The 22,833-nt window shown below is 50.8% G+C and overlaps 2 protein-coding genes across 2 annotated transcripts; both read left to right on the top strand.

Annotated features, from left to right (window-relative positions):
- Nucleotides 1–673: 673 nt before the first annotated feature.
- Nucleotides 674–11,762, top strand: CYTIP (cytohesin 1 interacting protein). Its single transcript, XM_084523924.1, has 8 exons — nt 674–961; nt 3,308–3,357; nt 3,573–3,627; nt 5,843–5,945; nt 6,098–6,191; nt 6,497–6,566; nt 9,288–9,354; nt 10,049–11,762. The coding sequence occupies exons 1-8, from the start codon at nt 689–691 to the stop codon at nt 10,519–10,521; spliced, it is 1,185 nt and encodes a 394-aa protein (XP_084380050.1). The 5' UTR covers nt 674–688; the 3' UTR covers nt 10,522–11,762.
- A 5,962-nt stretch (nt 11,763–17,724) lies between these two features.
- On the top strand, nt 17,725–20,960 carry ERMN (ermin). The gene is made up of 3 exons (XM_084523609.1): nt 17,725–18,090; nt 18,417–18,503; nt 20,093–20,960. The coding sequence occupies exons 1-3, from the start codon at nt 17,844–17,846 to the stop codon at nt 20,512–20,514; spliced, it is 756 nt and encodes a 251-aa protein (XP_084379735.1). The 5' UTR covers nt 17,725–17,843; the 3' UTR covers nt 20,515–20,960.
- The last annotated feature ends 1,873 nt before the right edge of the window (nt 20,961–22,833 follow it).

Raw genomic sequence — 22,833 nt, 5'->3', positions numbered from 1 at the left:
CTGCCCATCGGTTTGCCTGCACGCAGCCCCCGTGGCTCTGCCTCGGCCCCCAGCCAGCACCGTAACAGCCAGCGAGGAGCCGCGGCAAGGAGAGCTTCTGCCCACACTCATCCTGGCTCCGTGCTTGTCCCTTGGTTCTGGGGCAGCACCTCGTGTCCCTGTCCTCCGTCCCCGTGCTTTTGTTGCTGTTTGCTCACTAACCCCCTTTGCTGGGTGCGTCACCGCTCCTTACCGAAGCATGAGCGCTCTGCTAACACTGCGGAGCACGAGCAGAGCAGTGGTTTCAGCTTCTACTTTCAGGCTATGGGCTGAAAGTAGAAGAAGTTCTTGCTTCTCTCCCTGTGGCTGGAAAGTCACACATCGGCATGGCTGTCCAGAAAAAACATTATTTTCCTGTCTTTGCCAAAAGGTAATTTGAGCAAAGCAAGGGATGGCGAGCAAGGGAAAGAACGAGGAAGCTGAATTCAAGCAAGTGTCTAAAGCAAACAGTTGTTCAAGGACAAACTATTGCAGAAAGTAGAAGCTGTTCAGAGAAAATTGTTACTGTGCGCAGGAATGGAAAAATTAAGCAGATTTCTGTAGCTGCCAAGCTGAGTTCTTAACTCTGTTGTGAGCACAAAACATGCCGAGCAGCCCTGGTGATCTACAAGAAGAGGTTTATGTAATGTGCACCTAAACCACAAGTCACATGGCCCGCTTTCCGTTTTCATACTTGTTGATCGCTCAGAGTGCGTATCTGAGCTCCCTCGGACATGCCAGCGTTCAGCAATGCCTCTTTAGGAACCCTTCTGCTGGCATGTCTTTAAAAAAGCTCATTCAGCAAAACCATAACGCCAGCACCGTGGGCTTCGGTGCGGGGCCGGCGTGCATGCCCCACGGGGAGCCGGGGCCGCAGATGGACAGCAGGCGGCTCCAGCACCTGGCCAGCACGGTGGGCACGCTGCCGCGGGGCCGCAAGCAGGTAGGGCACCTCACAGCCCACACGGAGCCCTGGGGCACGAGCTGGGCTGCCACCAACACGGGCTTTGCTGCTCAGTCCCCCTGTGCCGGAGGGGTCGCCGTGGGCTGAACGGGTTTTGGGGCTGTCATGAAGTCTTTCCTGCAGTGACCTTGCAGGGTGCTCTTGAGAGGAGATGCGGGAGAAGGCTGCCTAAGGGCGCCTGGGGGCCAGAAGAGCTTCTGCAGCTTGTACCTTGCCCAGGCTGCCTTTCTTCTCCATTTGCAGCTGTGCTGTGAGGCACAGAGGCTCCTGCTACTGGGGGTACCCTTGAATTCGTGTTTGCTTCAGCATGGTGTCCTGTCTGGGCTTCCCTTTGTTCTGCATCTCTGGCAGGGAGCTGATGTATCCTGAGCTGCTTCCTCCCAAACTTTGGAGTATTTTGCTACAACTATTGTAGCTGCTTTGGCTGTCTGTTTCACTGTGTTTTTCATGCAGAACAGTAAAATTCTGTTGTTTCCAACCAGAGTCCAACAAAACCCTTTTGCTGCTGCTGCAAATTGCCAGCTGAGCAATTCTAGCTTGTCTATTTGTCGAGTGTGAACTCGCTTAAATAGAAAGCGATTGTAACACATAATTTCAAAGTATTATCAGAAAACCAGCACACAGTGTCTGTGCACTTAAGGCTTTGCTTAGCGCAGGAACAGAAGCGCACTCCATCCGTCTCGTTGTACAAGCCTGGGACGATAAAGGAGAGCCAGGACCAGGCAAATGCTGGGAACGCTCACTGCATTGGTTCAGCCACTGCCAGCGGTGACAGAGGAGCACTTTGCGTGGCGATTGCTCCAGATGTAGAGATAAACAAATGATAATGGCCGTGACGCAACTGTGTGTGTTAAAGATAAATTACAGCACGTACATTAGGCATGGGAAATGCTCCGCAGAGACCTTGCCTAGTGGGGCTGAGCAGCCTGGGTTTAGGCCTGCAGTTAGCTCTCCCACCTCATTCAGTTTCTTACTGCAGTCACCTCTCCTTCCTCTCCTTTTCTCTCTCCAAGTAAATGCATATTTATGAAATGGAGGTTTTATAGGTGGTCTTACAATGCATGACTTTATACCACTGAAGCCTGGGATGTTTTATGTATCGATAATGTAATCCCTTATTTGTTGTTCACTAAAAGTGAAGGGAAGAATTGATATTTAGCACTGATCCTTTATTTTTTTCTCCAGACCTCTTTAGTCACGGGTCTGCCTTGCCTGAAACAGGGATGCCAGGTGCCTGTTGCCATGGCCATGCATCAGCTTGGAAATGCTATGTGGCCACCGCTAGAAACTGCTGAGAGCTGCCTGCAGTTTTCTTAGCGTGTGTCTGTGAGCTTTCTGCTTTTTCTTGTAGGTGTTAAGTTTATAAGTGCCCACAGATTTTTAGGGGAAAGGTGTGAAGGAAAGGTGAGGTCTTAGCATAACATAAACATGATTTAGGCACCATGTAGGTAATCGTTACAGTTTTAATGGAAGTGATGGCAATCCCTGGCTTTTAGTCTTGAGGCCTCACTCCTTTAGAGTTTTGTGTGCTAAAATACAATGGGAGCTACATCTCTGAAGCCCTACTGAATGCAGGGTTTCTCTTCAGTGGTTGTGCCTCTTGTTCTCCCAGTTTCTACTGTCTTGAGTAGTTACACTGATTTTTTTCAAGTAAAGGTGGGACTGGCACTGCAGTACTGTTTGTCAGTGAGGATACCTTGATCTTCACTGGAGGAGAACAACTGAATCGATATTATTATGTACTAAAAGTATATATATTTTTTTTTACTCTGTAATGTTAGTACTTCAGTAGTGCTTCATTTTGCATTTATAGGGTTGGAAAAAATGCAAGAGCTCATTTTTCCAGGGCTTAATTTCCAACATAATACAAATACACATGAATTCCTTCAACTATGGCCCCATGCAGGCGAGTGCCGTGCTTTGCACCAGAACGTGCTGTGGCTGCCTGCACCTTGCTGAGCTTGCTGCCAGCACTGAAGAGGGCTCTGAGAGCGGTGCTGAGTGCTCTTGCAGTCCTGCACTTGGCTCTGCCTGACACTCTGAGCATTTATGCTCACGTTTGACTGATGACAGTTTTCTATTTTAAAGTGCAGCCTTTTATCTGAAGTTGTGCCCCGTTTGCTCACAGTTTCGTTGTGCTGCATGTGTTTCAGTTTCAGGAAGCCTCCAGAGGCTGTGCAAAGTGGGGAGATGCTTCTCCTGCCCCCAATTTTATCTCAGGGCAGGGCTCCGTGTCCTGCACCTCCTCCAGAGCACCTGCTGTAGGGAGAGCCCCACGGACCTGCAAACCTACTGACCCTTTTCCTCTCCCATTTCTGGTTCCAGCTCGCTTTAACCAGATCCAGCTCCTTGGGTGACTCCTCCAGGCCACAGAGGTAGGAAGATTCCCTTCTGTAACAGCCGCGCGTTTTGGGAGAAGCGCAGCCCGCCAGGCTAGGGCCCGGGGAGAGCGGTGGCCCCATGGCTGTGGCTGTGAGCGAGGCGTGCTGGTGCCCCTGCCTGCACGGAGTGGGGCAGTGAGGGGACAGGACCCTGCTGGAAAGGGAGTGCACCCCGGGGCTGTGCGTAATTCTGAGTGTTTTCCTTACAGACACCTTGTTGCTATATTCAAGGATGACAAAGAGACGTTTGGGTTTGAAATACAGGTAAGGCCTAAATGATGAGTCAATTCATTTGAAAATAAAATCTGGTGCAAACTCTCAAGTGTCACATACTCCAAATTATGTTAATAGAGCAGCGATGCAGAAATGGGATGCATTTCTGATGTTTTTTTCATAGCAAAGGTCATAGATACGAGTTTCTGACCTGTCAGAAGTCAGAGCACTGAGAGCAGGAGAAATCCCAAGTGTGCAATGGTAACATGTTCTTTTCTCCCTAGCTGAATATTTTTTAGAGAATTTTGTATGGAAATATTTTTATATAAAGAGATAGAGATCAAACAGCCCTTTTCCTAAAAAACACCTTGTGCTTGCTGTACAAGGCAGTGTGGTTACTGCCTCAGGGCACAACTGAGGGTGTGAAATAAACCACATGGGAACATCTGCAGAGCATATGAACAACGCATTTTGAAGCACCCTCAAGGAAGCATTAGGCATCTCCGCTGAGCCACACGCCTCTTCTGTGAGAGCAGGAGCTGTTCTGTCCCGGCGGTGCATGAGAACACCTCCCACGCTGCCCCTTCACTCTCGTTTACTGCTGCTGCAGCGCGTCGTCAGAGCACTTGCCCTTATCTATGCACAAAGGGAAAACACTAACTTCAGTGAAATGAGTGCATTAGGAAAAACCTAACTTTTTACAATTTGGTTCTGTGACTAATGAATGTGGAAGTGTTCAGCTCAGGAACAGTAGAGAGCTTTCAGAAGTGAATATAATTGAGTCAATTATTGGGCTTTTGTATAAATTGTCAGGGTGGATTTTCATTACATGTGACATTCTGATTAAAACTAATTGTTCTTGGCATATTTCTTCCTGAACGTACATTCAGTGTAAGCATTTCACTAGAAAGTCCAGGCTCTGAAAAGACAGCATCTGTCTGGTACTAAAAATAATCCATTATTTAGAAGTTGCAGTTCCATTACTATAATTTAAATTTAAGCAAACCAGAATAAGACAATGTGAAACTCTAGGTCCACCATCTGCAGGGAATTTATGAGAATTACAGTGATGGCTGAGTGCCAGAGTTTCTCGTGAGCTGCTGCTTCTACTAGGACTTCCCACCCGTGAACTGGAGTCTGGAGGCGAGGTGGATGCAGTATGGATCTGTACGTGCCCAGATGTTTGCAGGAAGGCACTGAGCCCCATGTCTCTCCCCACTCTGCAGCCACCTAGAACCTGGGTATCTGCTCCAAAATAATTGGCCTGCTGTATTTGCTGTATTGAATGTGAAGTCCTTCAAAATCCTCGTGTTTCTCTTGGAGTCCTTAGTTTAACTGAAAGTTTTACTGTTGGTCTCTAAGTCTGAAATCAATGAATTGGTGTAATTTAGCCTGATAAACTCTGAACTCATTCCAGTCTTCATTCCTATTTGTTCCATGTGGACTGAGAAATTTGAGAAACTAACATGACTTCTTATATCCAGGATAGATTTGGCTGTCATAGGTTTTCAGGAACTTCAGCTTCAGTACTAAAATTTGGTAGAGGATGTGGCTGAGTACTGATATTTGCATGTAACTAAAAAGACATTTCCTGTCATGGTAAGGATTGCTGGGGTTACATCTCCTAGTTTAGCATTTTCTAAATGAATGTCAGAGTTGATAATCAGATGATGGATTTTGCTTACAGTTATTTAACCTACATTTAAATGCATAAGTCAAAAATGTAAAGCACTTTTTAGGGGGAGGAAGGCACAGATGTAGATAATGAGTTTCAGAGACCAGAAGAGCAAAAGTTGGTTAATCTTTTCAGTTGTTATTGTTAACTTGTCTGTCTGGCAACACCTGATGGCTTAATGCAGCGTTCACATTGAGGAGGAGTCTATTGTTTGAAAAGCCAAGGCCATGCCCTGCCATGTCGTGACTGGGAACGTGAAATATCCTTCCAGTTGTGGGGAGAACCAGAAAGCAATTTGTGTAGATGTTCTTGACTGAAGTTACTGAGTTTTTGATAATGAATAATCAACTTGCTTTAAAACTAGATTTTGCAAAAACAATGTACAGACATCTGTCAGGTGCCTGCTGTTCTCTAATCATAAGAAAGCTATTTCTAATATAATCATATCATATAATCTGATCAACACAGCCTCCCCATTTCAAAAAGATGTAAAAAGACTATGAAAACAAATTAGTCTGGATGACAGTATTTTAAGTATTAAATTGCTATCATGGCTTTAATATTGGTAACACTGTTGCTTTGTTATTACAGACTATTAGATTTCCAAACCAAAATGATTACTCCTTGGAGGTATGCACTTGTGTCTGCAAAATTCAAGAAGAAAGCCCTGCTCATTTATCTGGCCTTCAAATTGGTAACTATTAATGTTTTTTTTTTTTTTTTTTTTTTTTCCCCACTATGGGTGGCCCTATCTTGCTTTTTATCCCCATTAGTTTTATTTTAGAGAAAGTGGAAGGGATACGTATGCTGAAGATGCTCATTATAGCCTCTGCTTATCTCTAACAGGTGATATCCTTGCCAATATCAACGGAGTGAACACTGATGGGTTTAGTCACAAGCAAATAGTAGACTTGATAAAGTCTTCAGGGAACTATTTAAGGTAGGCACCTGTCCTTCAGAGTGTTTGTACTTTAACAGTCTGTCCCACTGGAAGCCAGGAAACCTTCTCGTGCTATCCAGCAGCCCCACACTGCCCCGGACGCATAGGTCTGTAATGTGCGTGTCTCTTGCCCGCACCGTGTTTGCCCCTCTGGCACCAACACCACTGTTGCCGAAGTCAGCTGTCGAGGAGAGGTGACAGCACACGGGGCCTGCCCTGTCCCATGTGCGTCCCCTCCCCGAGGGCACCGCGGCACCACGTGCTGCTGTGGGGCCGCCGGTACCCAAAGCACCTCTCCCTTCCAGGCTGGAGACTGTCAACGGGGCCATGTACCTGAGGAAGATGGAGCTCGAGACCAAGCTGCAGCTGCTGAAGGTAACGCGGTGAGCCCCTTCTCTGCCGTGCAGCACAGAGGCTGCTGTGGGTCTGCTGTTTGTGGGGGTGGCTGGGCGGTGTGGCAGGGGGATGGCACCCGCGTGTCCTCTGAGCTGGCACTGCCAGCCACAGCACCTCCAGGGGTGGTGCTGCAGCTGCCAGGTCCCATGGGTGCACGGGGACGGACGGTGACAGTGCCAGGTCTGCCTGGATGGAGCACTCCTCCCCGAGCCCCTGGGTGTTTTCTGAATGGGCTTGAGTGTTCTCTGCCTGGGGCGCTGAGCTTCTCCAGCTCTTTCCCTGCCCTGGTTTAGGGAAGAAAAAACGTTCATCTTGACAGCATTTCATGGCCTTGTTTTGAATTAGGTCAAATGAAAAAATGATTAAAAAAAAAAAGATGTCTGATAGCTTTAATCTCTTCTTAAATTTTGTCAGACTAAAAATTAATGAGTGCTCCAAGTAAACAGTTAAGTTTACACAACATTTTGAAAATGTCAAAACATTGTGTGTAGAAATTTTGGAGTATTTTTCCCCCCCCTCAAATATCAAATTGTAAGATTGATGAGGAACCTTGATCTGGTTGGCACTGAATTTATGAGAATATAGCACAGGGCATGGTAGCTTGGTATATGATTTTTATGATGTAGCTAATGTAATGGCTACGTGGAGGCTGTACAGCAAGGATACAGCGAGGAAGGACGAGGCCCTTCAGTACTCATTAAACTAAGCTTGGCTATGCAGAATACTTCTGGAGATATCTGGGCTGGGTTTAGGTGTTACTGCCCCACAGCTGGCTGTTATTTTCTCTCTGAAGGAGGTAAAATTAACTGTGGGCTGTGGGATGCTCTCAGCTTTAGGGTGATAGGGGACAAAGGACTGCTGGCAATACTGAAACCTGGTCTGGACCACCAGGAGGTTGGGACACCTTTGTTAGCCCAGAGGGCTGCTCGGTGTCTGGGTGCTGAGCTGCGCTCGTGCAGGAGGCATGCAGGGGAATGCATTCACCCTGCCAGCCTGATGGAGCTGCCCAGCTGAAGCCTCTGGGAGGTACCGGCACCAAGAGGACCTGCTGCAACACCCAGGGGAGTTTGCGAGGGCAAAGTGCTGGCTGAAGCGGAGGCACTGCTCTGGCAGTGGCAGCGGTGCCAGCCCCAGTTTGTCCTGTGGTGCTCCCAGTCCCGCTCAGCCCCACTGCTGCCGGCACCTGGCTGCTGTCTGCCTGCTGGTCCCAGCCCTTCCACTGGGAGAAGCTGCCTGGGCTGCTCCCTTCGGCAGCTTCATGAAATAACGGCACAGTCACAAGACACAGGCTGCCTCCCATTCCAGAGAACTTATAAAACCCAAATCTCCTGTGAAATGCCCTGCTTTCGGGTTTTAGAAAACAGTTGTTTCCCGGAAGTGCCAAATCTTGGCAATGAGAGTTCTCGCAGTGCAGAATTTGGGTGTGGGCCTGGCCCTGCGTGATCAGGAGTGTGGCAGCAGTGGAAAGAACCTACTTTCGGTCATGACTGTGTCTGATGTCTCACCGCGGGACGTGTTCAGCAGCTGGAAGCCGTGTAACCACACCAGGGAGCAGCGTGCTGTCAGCAGCGAGCGGGAACACGTACCGTGTGCCAGTTATTTGGGGAGCCCAGCTGCTAATGAGGCCTAACTAAATGGGAGAAACCATCACTGGGAGGTTGCTTTGCTTGCGTCCCAAAGGGGGCAAAGAATGTCTTTGGCCAACTCCCCAGCACCGCTGCCCCACAGCAGGCACATTGTGGCACTGGGTGCGGGCACCACCAGCCCTGCCCTGCAGCCACAGTCGCCCAGAGGCAGGAGGGGAGCACGGTGGTGTCTCAGGCCCTCCTCGACAGCGGTCACTGCTCCCGTATTGCAGGGGAGGCTGTCAGGGTGCTGGATGGGTGGCAATGCTTTGCCCTCGGGAGGCTGTGTGTGTGCTTGGTTGGTTTTTCCTGAAGAGTGGAGCAGGGGAGAAATGTGCAAGGAGTAGCAAGATTGTCCACACAAACTTAGCCTGGGCACTTTGCATGTATAAATATGACAAGTCAAGGGCACCTAGCTGCATGTTTGAGGTGCACCGAGTTCATGAAGATCACTGAGGAAGCACCTACTCCAGGCAGAGGTTAACCTGGCTGGTTTTGAATCAGTTATGCAGCATTGTATTTGTTATATCAAAAGATCATCTGCAACAGAGGAAAAAAGTTAGGCGTTGCTCATTGTTAGGATGGTTTGTCAGCACCTGCAGGCTGTAAGGACAGTCGGGGGGATGTGTTCCCTACTGCAGGATTGGGGCACTGCTGACCGTGATGTGCCTGCACTGCTGGCAGAGCCAGGAGCAAGGAGCACGGGGCCCTGGCAGAGGCAGCCGGCTCTGGGCTGCGGCAGGTTTCTGACAGAGGTCGGCTGTGCCTCCCCACTGAGAAACTGGTTTTCTAGCTTTGCTGTCCGAATGCATGCTGCATGCTCTCCAGATTTCAGCCTTCTGCTTTCACAAATCTCTTATGTGAAGCGCTTCGGTCAGAGCGCTCAGGGCATGAGTCTGTGCTTTGTGGGGGAAGGTTCCCAAACTCCAGGACAACTGCTGTTGTGCTGGTGAGAAGGGGGCGCACAAATACTTCCTGTAGGTGAAACGTACGGCCTGAGAACCCTGTCTGTTAAAGCGTTCTAAGCCTCTGTAAAAGCGTGTGAGTGACAGGTAGTCCTCTTTATCCTTCACAGAAAACTTTGCAGCAGAAATGGGTGGAGTTCCGCTCCTTGCACTTACGGGAACAGCGCTTGCTGCATGGTAAGTCGTCTTTTCCGGGTCGGAAACCACAGCACTGCTGAGACCTTCCGTGGAAACTCAGGCTGATCAGTAGCAAGCATTCCTTTAACCTGATTTTCATTTGCTTGCTTTTTCTCCTGTTAATGAGGGCATGGGGCTGGCCCACGGGAAAGCTTTTTTTTAGTGACTAATGAATTTGGATGCTGCTTTGCTGATGCAGACTGAAGGCTCTTTTGCATCAGTTCTAGGAAACGAGTTTTGTGTGGGTTGTAAAGTTTCTTTTCCATTCTCTTTTTATGGACTTAAAAACAAACAAACAAAGCCCTCCCCTTATTTACGGGTTGCCCTGGGAGCAACTTTGGTTCTGCATTTTGGGGCAAGGCAGGGGTAGAGAGCCCCACACAGCTGGGAAATGCGGGGTGAGAAGGGACACTGGGTGTGATCCTCCCCTGTTCCCTCATGGTGTGGAAACACCACAGCACCCCTCAGGCTGCCCCAGCTGGGAGGGTGGAGGGGAAGGGTGAAACCCACGAGAGACACAGCTGATGGCCTCGGCTGAATAGAGGGATGGGAATGGCCATGCTGACCTCCCTGCAGCGCTGTTTTGGGACAGCTGCTGTGGAGCCTGAGGCCATCTCTGCTTGCACAGGCTTCCAGCTCTCTGGCCTTGAGCAGATGCCATTGAATAATGCTCCTCCTTGACCTCTGCTTCCAGGAGAAGTGAATGACAATGCTCTGCTGGACACGCTGGAGCTGGAAGAAGCCAACTTATTTGGTGGCTGTGGCACACCGGGACCTGTCTCTCCGATCAAGCCTCGCTTCTCCAGTGAGAGCAGCTCCCGCAGCCGGCTGAGCTCCATGACCATCGACAGTGAGGACAGCTTCTACCAGAGCAGTGCCTTCGATGATTCTGCTGCAGAGAGCCTGAGCCGCCAGTCCAGCATCGACGATGAGTGCTTCTTCCCCAGGGACGGTGACGGCGCGGTCGGGAGGTCCTCCCTGCGCAGGAACCGCAGCATCAGCCTGGCCAGCAGCGGGTCCATGTCCCCCCTCTGGGAGGGAGGCAGCTGCTCGAGTAGCTTTGGGACACTCCCACGGAAGAGCAGGAGATCAAGCGTACGAAAGCAGCTTCTGAAATTCATCCCAGGCCTTCACCGGGCACTGGAAGAGGAAGAAAGTCGGGTCTGACACAGCGCATGCTGTCCGTGATGCCTGGGGCTCTGCTCAGGAGCCCGCAGCGGGGCCAGAGACCACGCGCTGCAGCCCACCTGGAGGCTTGCAGCGGGTCAAACCCAAGGCTGCATTTGTTCCTCTCCTCACACAACCTTACGGTGGGACTGATGGTATTTAAAATGCTCTGGGGTTTTTAATTATTTTAATTTTAATTTTTAACCAGAGTGCACTGTGGACTTCTTCATTAACATGAAAAACGACTAACTCCAAGATGTGAAGAACCTTTGCAGAACTTCCTCAGCATACTTTAGTGTTAATAATGGTTAATAACTGAATGCAAGATTTGTAGCTATTTATTTCCTGTTACTGAAGTCAGAGTCCTCAAAGGTGTCTAATAAACCAAGCACTTCCACTAAAGCCAGCGACAAAGCCCTGTTAGAAACGGGCTGGAGCCCGGAGCTTATGGCAGACCCCAGGGGAGATGTTCCAAGATGAAAACAGGCTGGTGGCAGTGACCAAACCAGCAAAGGGTGCGGTGGGGCTCTCTGGAGCCCTGTGGAAGCCACAGAGCTTTTCTGTGCAATTCCTATCATGCTTACTTGAAACAGCATGTTCTGTGCTGTGTCAGCTCAGTGACAGGTCATTTCAGTGCTGGGTGTCGTCACCATCACCCCTTGAGATTACTGCGATCAAATCAGCTTACTGGAATTTTAGCAGGTTGGAGAAAATGCTCGTCAGCATGCAGTGGTCTAAGCACACAGTTCAGGTTAATTTGACCTCTTTAAGGTGAGTGGAGCAGAGGATCTCCCCCAGGGACGACCAGGGCTGGCTGTGGTGTGGGTGCAGGCGGGTGCTGGCCGGGGTCTCCCTGTGGGCTGGTTTTGTTCTCCACCCCACAGAGACAACAGGCAATGAGGGCTCACCTGACAGCTCTTATGAGGTGCTATAATAAATATGGATATAAATGTGAAGAAACAGAGGACTTTTATTTTCCTCTCAGGCAACACAGAAATAGGCTGTTAGGCCAGAGCAAGCAGCCTAATTGAGTTTTTCAGGTACAATTGGAAGAATTTTAAATGTAATTTAAATGCCTTGTGTGCCTCGTTTATCTGTTGACCGAGAAGAATGTGCAGCTGTTTGCAATTCCGATATTGCTGTGGCAGGATTTCCTGGTCTTTTCAGAAACCTCAGACTGAAACTGATAGCTTTCCGTGGAGACAAACCCCAAATAAAAACAGCCTGGTACTGTCCTGGTACTCCTGTAATCAGTAAACGTTGCTCTGCGGGCTGCTGGAGGCCCGGCGGGGAGCCCCCGAGGGAGGCTCAGCCCCGGCACCTGGGCATGGAGCTGGGCTTGGGGCTGATCCTCATCAGACAGGTGGGCTGGGGCCTGGATTCACCATGATTCCCCTCATTGGAGCTTGTTTCTGGACACCGAATTTTTGGCTTGTGATCTGCCTCAAGAAACAGCTCCGCTTTGCCAGTCATGATGGCAGAGACAACAAAGAAAGGCAGAGATTATTTCCACATGGACAACTTCGAGTTAAAGGCAGCTGCATGGGTGTCCAAGTGAAAGCAACCGTGGCCACAATAACCAGGAAATCTGGCGAAGGTTGATTAATACCCCAAAGAGAACAAAGAGATCCGACACTTAAAAAGAGACATTAAACTCAGTCATGTTTTTGCAATTTGGTACGGCAAATGTTATGATTTTGTAACTCATGCCAAGTAACATGCCTAACTTATTAGTGGAAATATGTCTAATTTAGCTAATCTGTTTGCTTATTCTTACCAAGTTATGCCTGAGCTAACTGTACCTGCAAGTTCTGTGTCCATGTCGGAGTCCGAATGAAATGCTTGCAATACTCATATTTCAGCAGGGTCAAGATTCTTCCTTGCTGTGTAGAGTTGCTAAGAAACAGACTAGGAATTCCTTAGATGTGTTAATTTTCATTTGCAAGTAAATGTATGTTGTTATTTGCTGGGCTTCCTGGAAAACACAGGCATCAGCAAAGGGCCCTCGCGAGGTCACACGAGTGAGTACAGAGCCAATGCCAAACCCAGAGGTGCAAGTGCTCAGAGACCTGCACAGAACAATATCGGACATTATGACTTTGCTTTTTCTCTAAGCCACACAGACACTGTTTGAGGTCTTTACCAGACCTCAGGGAAAGGGAAGAGAGCTGCCCAGAGCCTGCGTGCTTGCAGACGGGGTTCTTCCAGCTGCCCATCGCCGTGAGCCATGGACAAGTCCTGCTCTGCCACAGCAGAGCACACCTCTGTCCGTCTGGCCCAGGACTCAGGGCCGTGGCTGTTGTATGCATTTATGTCTGAAGAAACAAATATTCCTAGCCTTGGGAGATACGTGCCTGCTTTTAGCATTGGGAAGGCCCATGAGCCTGGGCACCCAGCAAGCGTAAGAAAGGCAGTTAGATAAATGGTGCTGTTCTAGTGATGGTGAGGACACTTGGGTTGCTACAACACGATGTGTGACAGCAGCACGGTGTTTTGAGGGCCATGAGCTGCGCGGCTGATCAAAAACAGGATGTGGGCGATCGGCAAGCTCTGTGGGGCTCTGCAGCGTGGCGGGGGATCAAAGGTGCCACAGCCTCTCGAGGGGAGGAAGAAACACACGGGCAAACTAAAGAGAGAGCAAAAATAAGGAGAAAGCTTCTAGAACTGCATTGCTTCTTGCAGGGAGCAGCTGGGAGCAATTCCTGCTGTGCTCCCGGGATGTGCACAGGGATGCTGTGGTGGTGTGGGCTGGGTCCATGGTGAAACTGGGGCCAGCATGCCTGGGGGCATGGGGCAGCACATACTGGCTGAGGAGGGCAAGCCTTTTTGCCAGCCACAGCTCCTGGGGACATGCTGGTGCTGAGCACGGCGCTTATGGGGCTGCCTGGCTTCCTGAGAGCCAGGGGACTGACTTTTCTTATCCCCCGTGGATAAAGGGGACAATCCGAGCTGCTGACAGAAATAATCAGTTTCACAGAATCAGAATACCCTGAGTTGGACGTGACCCACAAGCATCACTGAGTCCAGCTCCCGGCTCCACACAGCACCACCCCAAAATCAAACCCTGTGTCTGAGAGCATTGTCCAAATGCTTCTTGAACTCCAGCAGGCTCTGGGCCATGACCACGTCCCTGGGGAGCCTGTTCCAGTGTCCAACCACCCCCTCACTGAAGAACCACAGAATGGTTTGGGTGGGAAGGGACCTTAAAGACCATCTATTTCCAGCCCTCTGCCAACGTCCCTCCAGACCAGGTTGCTCAGAGCCCTATCCAACCTGGCCTTGAACACTTCCAGGGATGGGGCATCCTCAGCTTCTCTGGACAGCCTGTGCCAGTGCCTCACCACTCTCTGAGTGAAGAATTTCTCCCTTACATCTAATCTAAATCTCCCCTCTTTTAGCCTGAAGTCTGCCCCTCCCAGTGACTGGGTCAGGGTGATCCCTCTCCAAGCATAAACCACAGGAAGGACAAGGTCGCCGTATCAGCCCCTGGTTTAGCAGCAGATGGGCAGAAGTTCCGCGTGAGGTGACGGTGATGGGACCGAGCACGCGGTGGCATTTCCAGCAGCAGGGCTGGCACAGCACCTCCGCGCCCGGCACTGCGCATGCTGCTAAGGGGGGAGCGGGGCGCGGGGTGCAGCAAAATTCCCTCTGGTTACACGGGTCGGTCCCTGCTGCTCAGGCACTGGTGGTTGGCAGCTCAGTGTGGCTTTTCAAGGGCCTGGCAGTGCCTCATCTGCTGCTCCTCAGACCTGTTCGTCTCTTCCACGCTCCTGCAGCTCTCCAGCCAGCCGTGCCGCTTTTTAGTGACCTTCCCACTCTGCAGTTATTTTGCTCGGCTCTCTTGGCCTGTAATTCATATTGCTGAAGTTTTTTCTACAAAGCCATGAAGCGTATTCTGGCTTCTGCTGGGAAAATTTCAAATACAGTGGAAAAGCATGCTGCCTTCAAGGCTGTATTGCCCTGCACAAACTCACCCCTCGCAGATTACAGGTCCAGGCCTGGAAGCTACTGACAGACGCGAGGCTTTTGCATTTCCCTGTCTCAGACTCGAGTTTCTGCTTGCCCTTGGTTTTGTTCCGTTCCACTTCAGCTCTGCTCGGGGCAGGCACCTCTCATGTTGGTGGCCAGTTCACTGTTTTTTCAGGGATGGCTGCATTTCTTCTGCCTTCGTGCATGTGGTTCTGCTCTGGTAGTTTCTGCTTTCAGACCAGACATTTCCTTTCTCGTGCAGCTGTTGTAGAAGTGTTCTGTAGCAGCTGGTGGCACCTAGCTCTTGTAGCAGTGAGAAGAAGATCACGAGACGTGCTTATGTGGGGTTACTCTCTCCTGCCTGCCACTGCAACTCAGACAGCAAGCACGCCTCGCACACGCATAAAGCCAAGAATTCATTGTTAATATCACTCAATTCTTAACACTGTAATTTGATGTAATTATTCATCTGGACCCAACTGATACAAAAAGAAGTAGGATGTCTGCTATGTGTGGTGCCTTTAGCACGTTAGATACTAATTCCTGTTCTCTTTGCAGCCCCTAAGGCCAGCTCTGCCCAGCTCCTTTCTTTGGCTGCCTGCAGGTGAGCTGTGCACAGCCATGGGGTCCCTGCCTGTGCCCATGCATCCCCCCATGCCTGCTCCTCTCTGCACCATGCCCCATGCCCTGCTGCATTCCCTGGCACTGCCGCACGTGTCTCAGCACCACATGCCTGCTTGTTCCTGCTAGGTGCACAACCTGTGGCTAAGGCAGCACCTGGAGCTGCTGCTGGCAAGGTGGGACTGCCCCGGGCAGGTGGGGACAGACCTGATGGAAGCGCTGGGGACCACAAGGCAGTGTGGTACCCGATGGTGTTCTGCCTCGGGGGATCTGCAGCTGGAACAGCTTCAGTAAGGTTCGTCTCGTTCATTGGAAAACATTTTTCTTAAAAGGTTAAAGAGGCAGAAATGCGATGGCTTTCAGTTTGTGCAAATGAAATGTTGTTGTAGGCTCAGAACATATTTTTGCCAAACTCTATTTATAAACAGCTGCCAGTGGTGGGAGGAACCTGCAGCTACTTCTCCCTCGTGCCCAGCTCCGACTCCATCTGCATAAAAATTGGCTGGGACCTCACCGGTGCCTGAGCAGCACTGGGCTCTTGGCCACCGTGGCAGGACAGGGACAGGGACAGGGACGGGGACAGGACGGGCAGCTCCTTGCTGCTGGCATGGCTCTGGCATGGGTCCTGTGCCGGCGGTGCCAGCAGCTGGGTGGGATGCTCACCAGCCATCACTTTGGTCTCCTCGCTTCCCAGAAAGCCAGCGGCAGCTGTTTGTTTTTCAGGCTGTCAGCACCTGAGTTACTCTGCCTGTGCCCATTGTCTGCAGGTAGTGTGCCCCTGCTTTGCCACTCCCGAACGCATTCCTGCCTGGAAGGGAGGCAAAGTGCTGCTCCTCCTACGGCATCATGTGGGGACAGAGAGGAGCAGAAACTGGAGGATAAGCAGTTAATGACAGATGAGCCTAAAGAACCCTGCAAATACCCTGCAGCACCTGCTTCTTAGTATTTCTGAGATGAATTTGAGTTACTGTGGCCCTAATGAGGCTCACCGACTTTCAAATTCCTGATGTGCTCTGGTGTCTCTGCAATCACAGGTGCTACTTACGAAATTTTAGAAAATGGGACTTGTTGAATGGAAACTTCCTTCTTAAAAGGTCACTCGGAAAATGGTTTATAATAGATTCATGCAAATAGAGCTTCAACCACGAGCCACTAATTTGGGACGTGAAAGGGGGAGAGCTGGTTGTGTCACCAATAGATGGCACCACGAAGTATCTCAACGTGTTCCCAGAGCTTTTTGCACCAAGAAGAAAGGCAGGTGCTGGGGAGAGGCAGACAGGACCCGTCCCTGTCCTGTCCCCACCGGGACTGGGGGGCAGCTCGGCTCCCAAGGGCTGCCCCAACCCGTGGGACACCTCGCTGCTTGCAGCGCTGCCTCCTGCACTGCGGATCAGCCTTGCTGCTCCCCGTCCTGAGGTGCTGAGGAGCCTCCCAGCTGCCATACCTTCCTCAGTGGTGTTTCCAGACCGAGGGAACCCTAGGGACAGGACCTGGCAAGCAAGGAATCGCATGCAAGGGCTTTTCGGATTATTTCAGAGCTAAGGAAATAGCTTGGGAAGAACAGAAAATGATCTCTCTGCCCTCCAGCTGTCAGCCTGTGCCACATACCCACCCCTCTCTTCATGAGGGTACCTGCAAGTGGGTGCTGCCAACCAGCTTCCAAATGTCATCATCCATTTGTCTTGGACATTTTTTTCCAACAAAGGATTGATTTTTGAATCAATTACACCAAACTCATTTACAGCACAGTGAAAAGTTGTTGATTAAAAGATGCAAACTCACAGATGAACAAGAACAGTCAAAGTGTTTTGGCTCTGTTTCTAATCAAGGTCTGATCTCAACAAGAGGATTTCCAAATCCCAAAGCCCAAAGATGTCAAAAATGTTGTATTGTATGAAAACAAAAAATCATTCAGAGCGGGCGATTACATTCTTATGTAAACCTGGCTTCATTCGGCAGGGTTGAGATGAGTTCAGCTGTGCTCAGGAAATGGCCGGCGCTGTTCACGCCACCCTCGCCCCCCTGCAAGCTTGTAGGTCCGTCTGCTGGCTCACGATGTGTTTATCTCGTGCCTTGCCCCTTCCATGTTCCTTTAAGGAGTATTTCAGGTGCTGTGGCCCAAAGCTGCCTCCCGGAGGCACGGTACATTCTGCAGCCACTGGGCATCGTGCAGGATGTGTCCAGGCCCAGCCGAACCACTCAGACAGGGCGAAATGAGGCCCTGGTCCTGCGGCAGCCCATGGGGCTTACGGGGCAGGAACCGGGGGCTGCGGTAAGCCGGTTACACGGTGGTGGTGGGAGCGAGGTCACCCTCGGCGGATTAGTAGGCGAGAACAGTTGGTGCTCCTGTCGCAGGGGGGGAGCACAAAGGGCCATTGTGTGCAGAATACAAAATCCCTGTGTATTACCGCGGGCTGACATGCTGAAAGACCCGCTCTACATGCCAGCACAAAAGCCGCCTTGCTTCAGATTGTTTGTTTATGTAAATTTCAGCGGTGCATCTAATTACGAGGCCGAGCAGCCCGAGCGCCGGGCGAGGTGCTGATTGGGTCCCGGTGGCGGTGCCGGCGGACAAGCCCCCGCCAGCCCGTGGCTGTCACCGCCGGCCCTGTCTGGCCGCAGAGGGGACACGCGGTGACCGCGAGGACGTCCCGGGAGCAGCGGCCCAGCCCGGGAGCAGTGGGACGGGGCCGGCAGGTGCACGGCCTGAGCCCCTGGGCACGGTGCTCAGCATGACCGAGGACGTGCCGGCGGTGCCCAGCATGCCCGAGTGCAACGGGAGTGTGGTCCCTGAGAAGGGACCGCTCCAGGTCATTGGCATCATCGATGACATCGCCAGGCCCATCGGGACGGGGCCCTACACGAACGCAGACACCAGCCCTGACGCGCCACTCGCAAAAGGAAATGAGGAGGAAAGTAGAAACTCGCTGGTGGAGGACGTAGTGTGTGCAGATTTTGACAGAGAGAAGCGATGCGAAGGTAAAGTATGATGCTGCATTTATTTGGGTATTTGGAGAGAAAAGCCTCTATTTTGTGTATAGTCTTATGAATAATGGCATGTATTGTGTGTGTTATTCAGAACTGCAAAGCTACGGGCATAGTAACAATGGCTCAGAATAATGGGGAGTCAGGGACAGATTGAGCTAGAGGTTACAGAGACTGAAACGAAAAGTATATGACCAAAGGAAAAAGCAATTTGTTTCACTTTGCTCTAAAATTCTGCTGCCAATCTGCAGCCATTAAAACCTAATTATTGTCACTAACTGCTCCATAAGTACATTTCTCGTGCTTTGTATTTCCTAAAGAAAAGCAAGAGGAAAATGATGTGACGCTACCGCAGGGATCAGTTGATCTCCAGGACACAGGAACCGGCAGCCAGGAGTCAGAGGAAGGTAATGAAGAATGCCGTGTGATGTGACTTGTTCTTCTGAGGCATAGTGATGAGTAGCCTTCAGAGATGAGATTATACAGATGTTTATCTTTTTCAAATCCGTTCAAACCCTCACGCTGCAGAGGAGGGTGACTCACTCCCATCCGTAGGATTGCAGCAGCTGCTGCCTCTCCTCCCGCGGTCTGTGCATGACACCTTTACTCTGGGGTCGAAGCACCCTGGGGCCTTGACACATGGGGTCTCCAGCCCTCCTGTCAGGACTGGAGATGCTTCATCTTCTGCTCCATGCAGGATAACGTTTACCTGCTGTTTTGTTGGATGGCTGTAAGTCTAAATTTTGCATCCTCAGAACCCAAACTCTTCCCTTCCTGATTTATGAAGTGTCTAAAATGCCCTGATCCCTAAGTAACGAGCAGAAATTTGTCTGCCCTCTGGAACATCTGTTCCTGTGTCCTTCCACTTGTACCTGGATGGAAACAGACAAGCATGCTCCGGCCAAGCCTGGGCCCCCCCTGCCCCTGCACAGAGTGGGGCTGGGGGCACTGTGTGCTCTCTGTCTTCATGGGCACGCCAAAATACAAAGTCAGTGAGCATATTTAGTTATACCATGCAAAAGGTCACTGAAAAAGGAGGGGTATTTTATGGCCTTGGGGACATACCTGCATGCTGGTGGTGCAGGGTGAAGATTTGGGATATCCTCTTGGATGTCCCAAATGCCGGTGGGATGCTCTCCTGGCCACGGCCATCCCACATCTCTCCCTCCATTGGCGCACCCACCAGGCTGCGATAAGCTGGTGTGTCTGTATGTCAGCTGCCACATAAATATTGAACCTCTCCTCACAGAAGAGCAGATTAACAACTCGGAGTAGTTGTTGTGGTGTTGGCAAAGCTAAAGTCATTTGAACAGAGCTATAAAAGATATATGGTCGTGCCTTGTGAACAGAAACTGGTGCTGCTTTGATTAAGAAAAGAAAAAAAAAAAGTATGAACATTTGTCCTGGGCAAAATAATATTTCCTAGCAACTGCATGGGTTTTGAGGAGGTGAATCATGATGGTGGCTTTCCCACTCGGAGCTGACATCTCCACTCCAGCTGTGCTGCTTTACAAGTGCACAATAAAACCTATTAAACGATCTTGCACAGCCCCCCATCCATCTCAGCCACAAGCACTTTATCTCTAAATTGCAGGCAGCTTTTTAGTACCTAACCAATTTAGTCTAATTAATACTCAGGACTCCACAGGCAAAATGTTGAATAGACCGTTTGTTGTGACACTGGAGCAGAGATGTGCCAAACAGGACAAATACCAGATAGCCATCCAAGTGTTGCCCGCCACCTCTGAAGCTGGGACGTGTGTGTGCCCGCGTCCCTGGGAAGGCCACATGTGGGGTCCCTGCCCCACAGCCACGCAGACGGGTGCAGGCGGGTGAGCTGCAGCTGGGGGTGCCCCCCGTGGCACTGCAGTGTGTTGGGGGCTGTATCTGGTCCTGGGAGGGCAAGATGGAGCAGCTCGTCCTGCCAGGTAGCAGGCAGGTGGCATGGGGCATGCGGGCAGGCAGCCCCCACCTGCATAACTCTGTGTTGCTGCAGGGCCAGGCAGTGGGCAGCCAGCACTGGGGACAGCGGCCAGCCCCAGCGGGGAGGTGGCGGGGACCCCTGCAGGCACCGCTGAACAGAGAGCAGATGATGCTGAGGAGGAGGAGGAGGAGGAGGAGGTGGAAGAAGAAGAGGAGGACACCGAGGAGGACGAAGTGCAGGTGATAGAGATGCAGAAGGAGACCAGTGAGGCGTCCCGTCGGCAGCAGCAAGAGAGCGGAAAGGAGGTGTCGCCCCCCACCAGCCCCGGCTGCAACGCCCAGGCTGAGAAAGCTGGGGAGCAGCCCAGCCTGGGGAAAAAGAATGACATCTCCAGACACAGCTACTCCCGGTACAACACCATCTCCTACCGGAAGATTAGGAAAGGAAACACCAAACAAAGAATTGATGAATTTGAGTCCATGATGCACTTATAAACTGAGGCGGAGGATTGCTTACTGAGACAGCAGTTCACTTTGGTTTTTGTTTTGTCTCCCTCCCCCTGCCCCCCGACATATTTCTTCATGCAACATGAAGTCACCGCTTTTTGGCTTTTTGTATGATTTCATAAAACATTGTGAAAATGTAACTTCTATGCTTCACTTTGCCAGCAGGCAGAGGCACCCATAGAACAGTAGAATAATCAGGTCACTAAGTGTAATACCATTTGATTTGAAGTTTACCCTTTATTTTCTATCTTTTTTGTTTGTTTGTTTGTTTTGTAACCATATTCCAACTCTGGTATGTCTAGAATGAGCTGGGGCTTCTGTAGCTGCAGGCACGCAGGTGATCCAGCCGTGCTGGTACCGAGTTGGCAGTGCAGCCATCCCGGTGGTGCTGGGCAGCACAGGGTGAATAATAAACATTACGAGTGTTTGCAACCACTGCGCACTCCCTTGCTGTTTGTCCTTGCTGCCAGCCGGTGCCTCTCATGCTGCGCTAGGAACCACCAGTGTGTCTGTGCGGGCACACTGGTTTGTCCAATAAAACCGGCCGGCACCAGAAATCTGTTCTGAGTGTCAGCAGTGTGGACGGTGAGTTTTTGCTCTCATACATTTCTTCTCAATTTCCAGGGTAAGTTTAGATGCAAAATTTACAGACTTTTTTCAAGACAGGGAAGATTTTTAACACGATTTATTTTTGTCATCTGAACACAGCCTTTCTCCATTTTTAAAAGCCTTTGCATAACTACAGTGCTGTTGATTTAGTCTCTTTCAAACTGTTTTACAGAAAGCTTTGTCTTGAGTTGGAGCTAAGCTTTGCAGATGGCATCCCAGAAAGAACTGGGGAAAGTTGAGAGCAGCTGAAAAGGGAGAGGAGGTAAGAATGGGGTTGAGGCTGTGACTTCAACTCCAGGCCTCCTTTAGCCACAATTGCTTTTTAAACTATTAGTTTTTCATTTCCAGCAGCACTGAATATTGCTTTGATTTTTTTTTTTGTTTGTTCCACATAAAGGCAATTATTTATTGGCAACGTCAAACTAATAAATGGCAATTCTGTATTGTACAAACAAAACACAGTCCTCATTGTACTATTCAGAATTGTTTATTTGCTCTTTGGCTCGCAAAAATTCAGAGGTTTGCTTGTATAAACTTATACTGCCAGTTTGTTCGCCTGCTCTCTGACAGCTGCCCTGCACCCCCACCCACTTCTGCCCTCAGCGATTCCTGTAAGGATGACGGCACATTTCTCCCAACGATTAGATTGTTACTGGGCTGTCTGGGAGAGCCGAGGCGCGCCGACAGCTCCCCGTGACCTGCCGACGGTCACCTCCCGGCACGCAGCGCGCCTCGCAGTGAGGCCAGCTGTGCTCACTGCAACAACGGATTGCGGATGGGCTCAGCTGTGGTTACAGAGTGTAATGGGGAAGAAAATGGCTAAGACCCCAGGCGAAACAAAAACCTGAGGGTAAGGCTGGTGCCTGGATGAGTACCGCACAGGGAGGTGCACGCAGGTGTCTGCAGGAGGAGCAGTGGGGTTCAGGTGGGAGATGGGGCAGCTGTAGCACAAAAGGCAGACATCCCTTGAGTTACCGTGTCTGTCCCTGTCAGTCTGCAGCATTGGCTCACGCTCCTGGAGGCAGCCAGCACACCACTCCCCGCGCTGTCAGGGCTGTGCGTGGCAGGGACACTTGCTGTGCTGACTGTAGAGTCAGGCTCCAGCTGAGCGTGGCCTCCCACTGAAGCTTGGATGAGTTTTTTGCTTCTGTGGAAAGCAAATGTGATCATCTGAGAGCAATGACCTCCCTCTCCCGCTTGGCTTGGTGGCTGGAAAAGTAAAATGTAAACTCTGGGGATGCTGTGAAGGCCTCTTCTACAGACAGACCTCCTGCCAAACCCTCAGGGGAGCTGGAAAATGGAAATCAAGGGGCATGCAGCAGAGAGTGAGCAGTACTGAGCTGAATGCTCTCCCATGGGTGCTGCCACCCAGCCCACCCCAGGGCACAGCACAGAGCAGGGGCTGCTTCTGCCCAAAGCACGTCTGCGGCGAGCTGGAGCAGGAGCTGTGAGCAGCCGGGGGGAGAGCATGCTACAGGGCACCCAGGGGGACACAGAGCCTGGAAACGCTCCTGCTCCACATGGGGAAGTTTTGCACAGAAAACAGAGTGGGGATGGTGAGTAGGGTGACCAGCTCTGGGATGCTGTAACTGCAGGCCCAGAGTTGTTCTGAAAACAATTCCTCCCCATTTTCACAGTGCTAGGTTAGGGGATGGGCAGGAACGTGCCCCATGCGCCTGTGAGCGTGCCAGAAAAATG

This window comes from Aythya ferina, assembly GCF_964211825.1.
Source record: "Aythya ferina genome assembly, chromosome: 6".
In the NCBI taxonomy this organism is placed as follows: domain Eukaryota; kingdom Metazoa; phylum Chordata; class Aves; order Anseriformes; family Anatidae; genus Aythya; species Aythya ferina.
The sequence above is the reverse complement of the archived record's forward strand: the minus strand, read 5'-3'. Positions and strand labels throughout refer to the sequence as shown.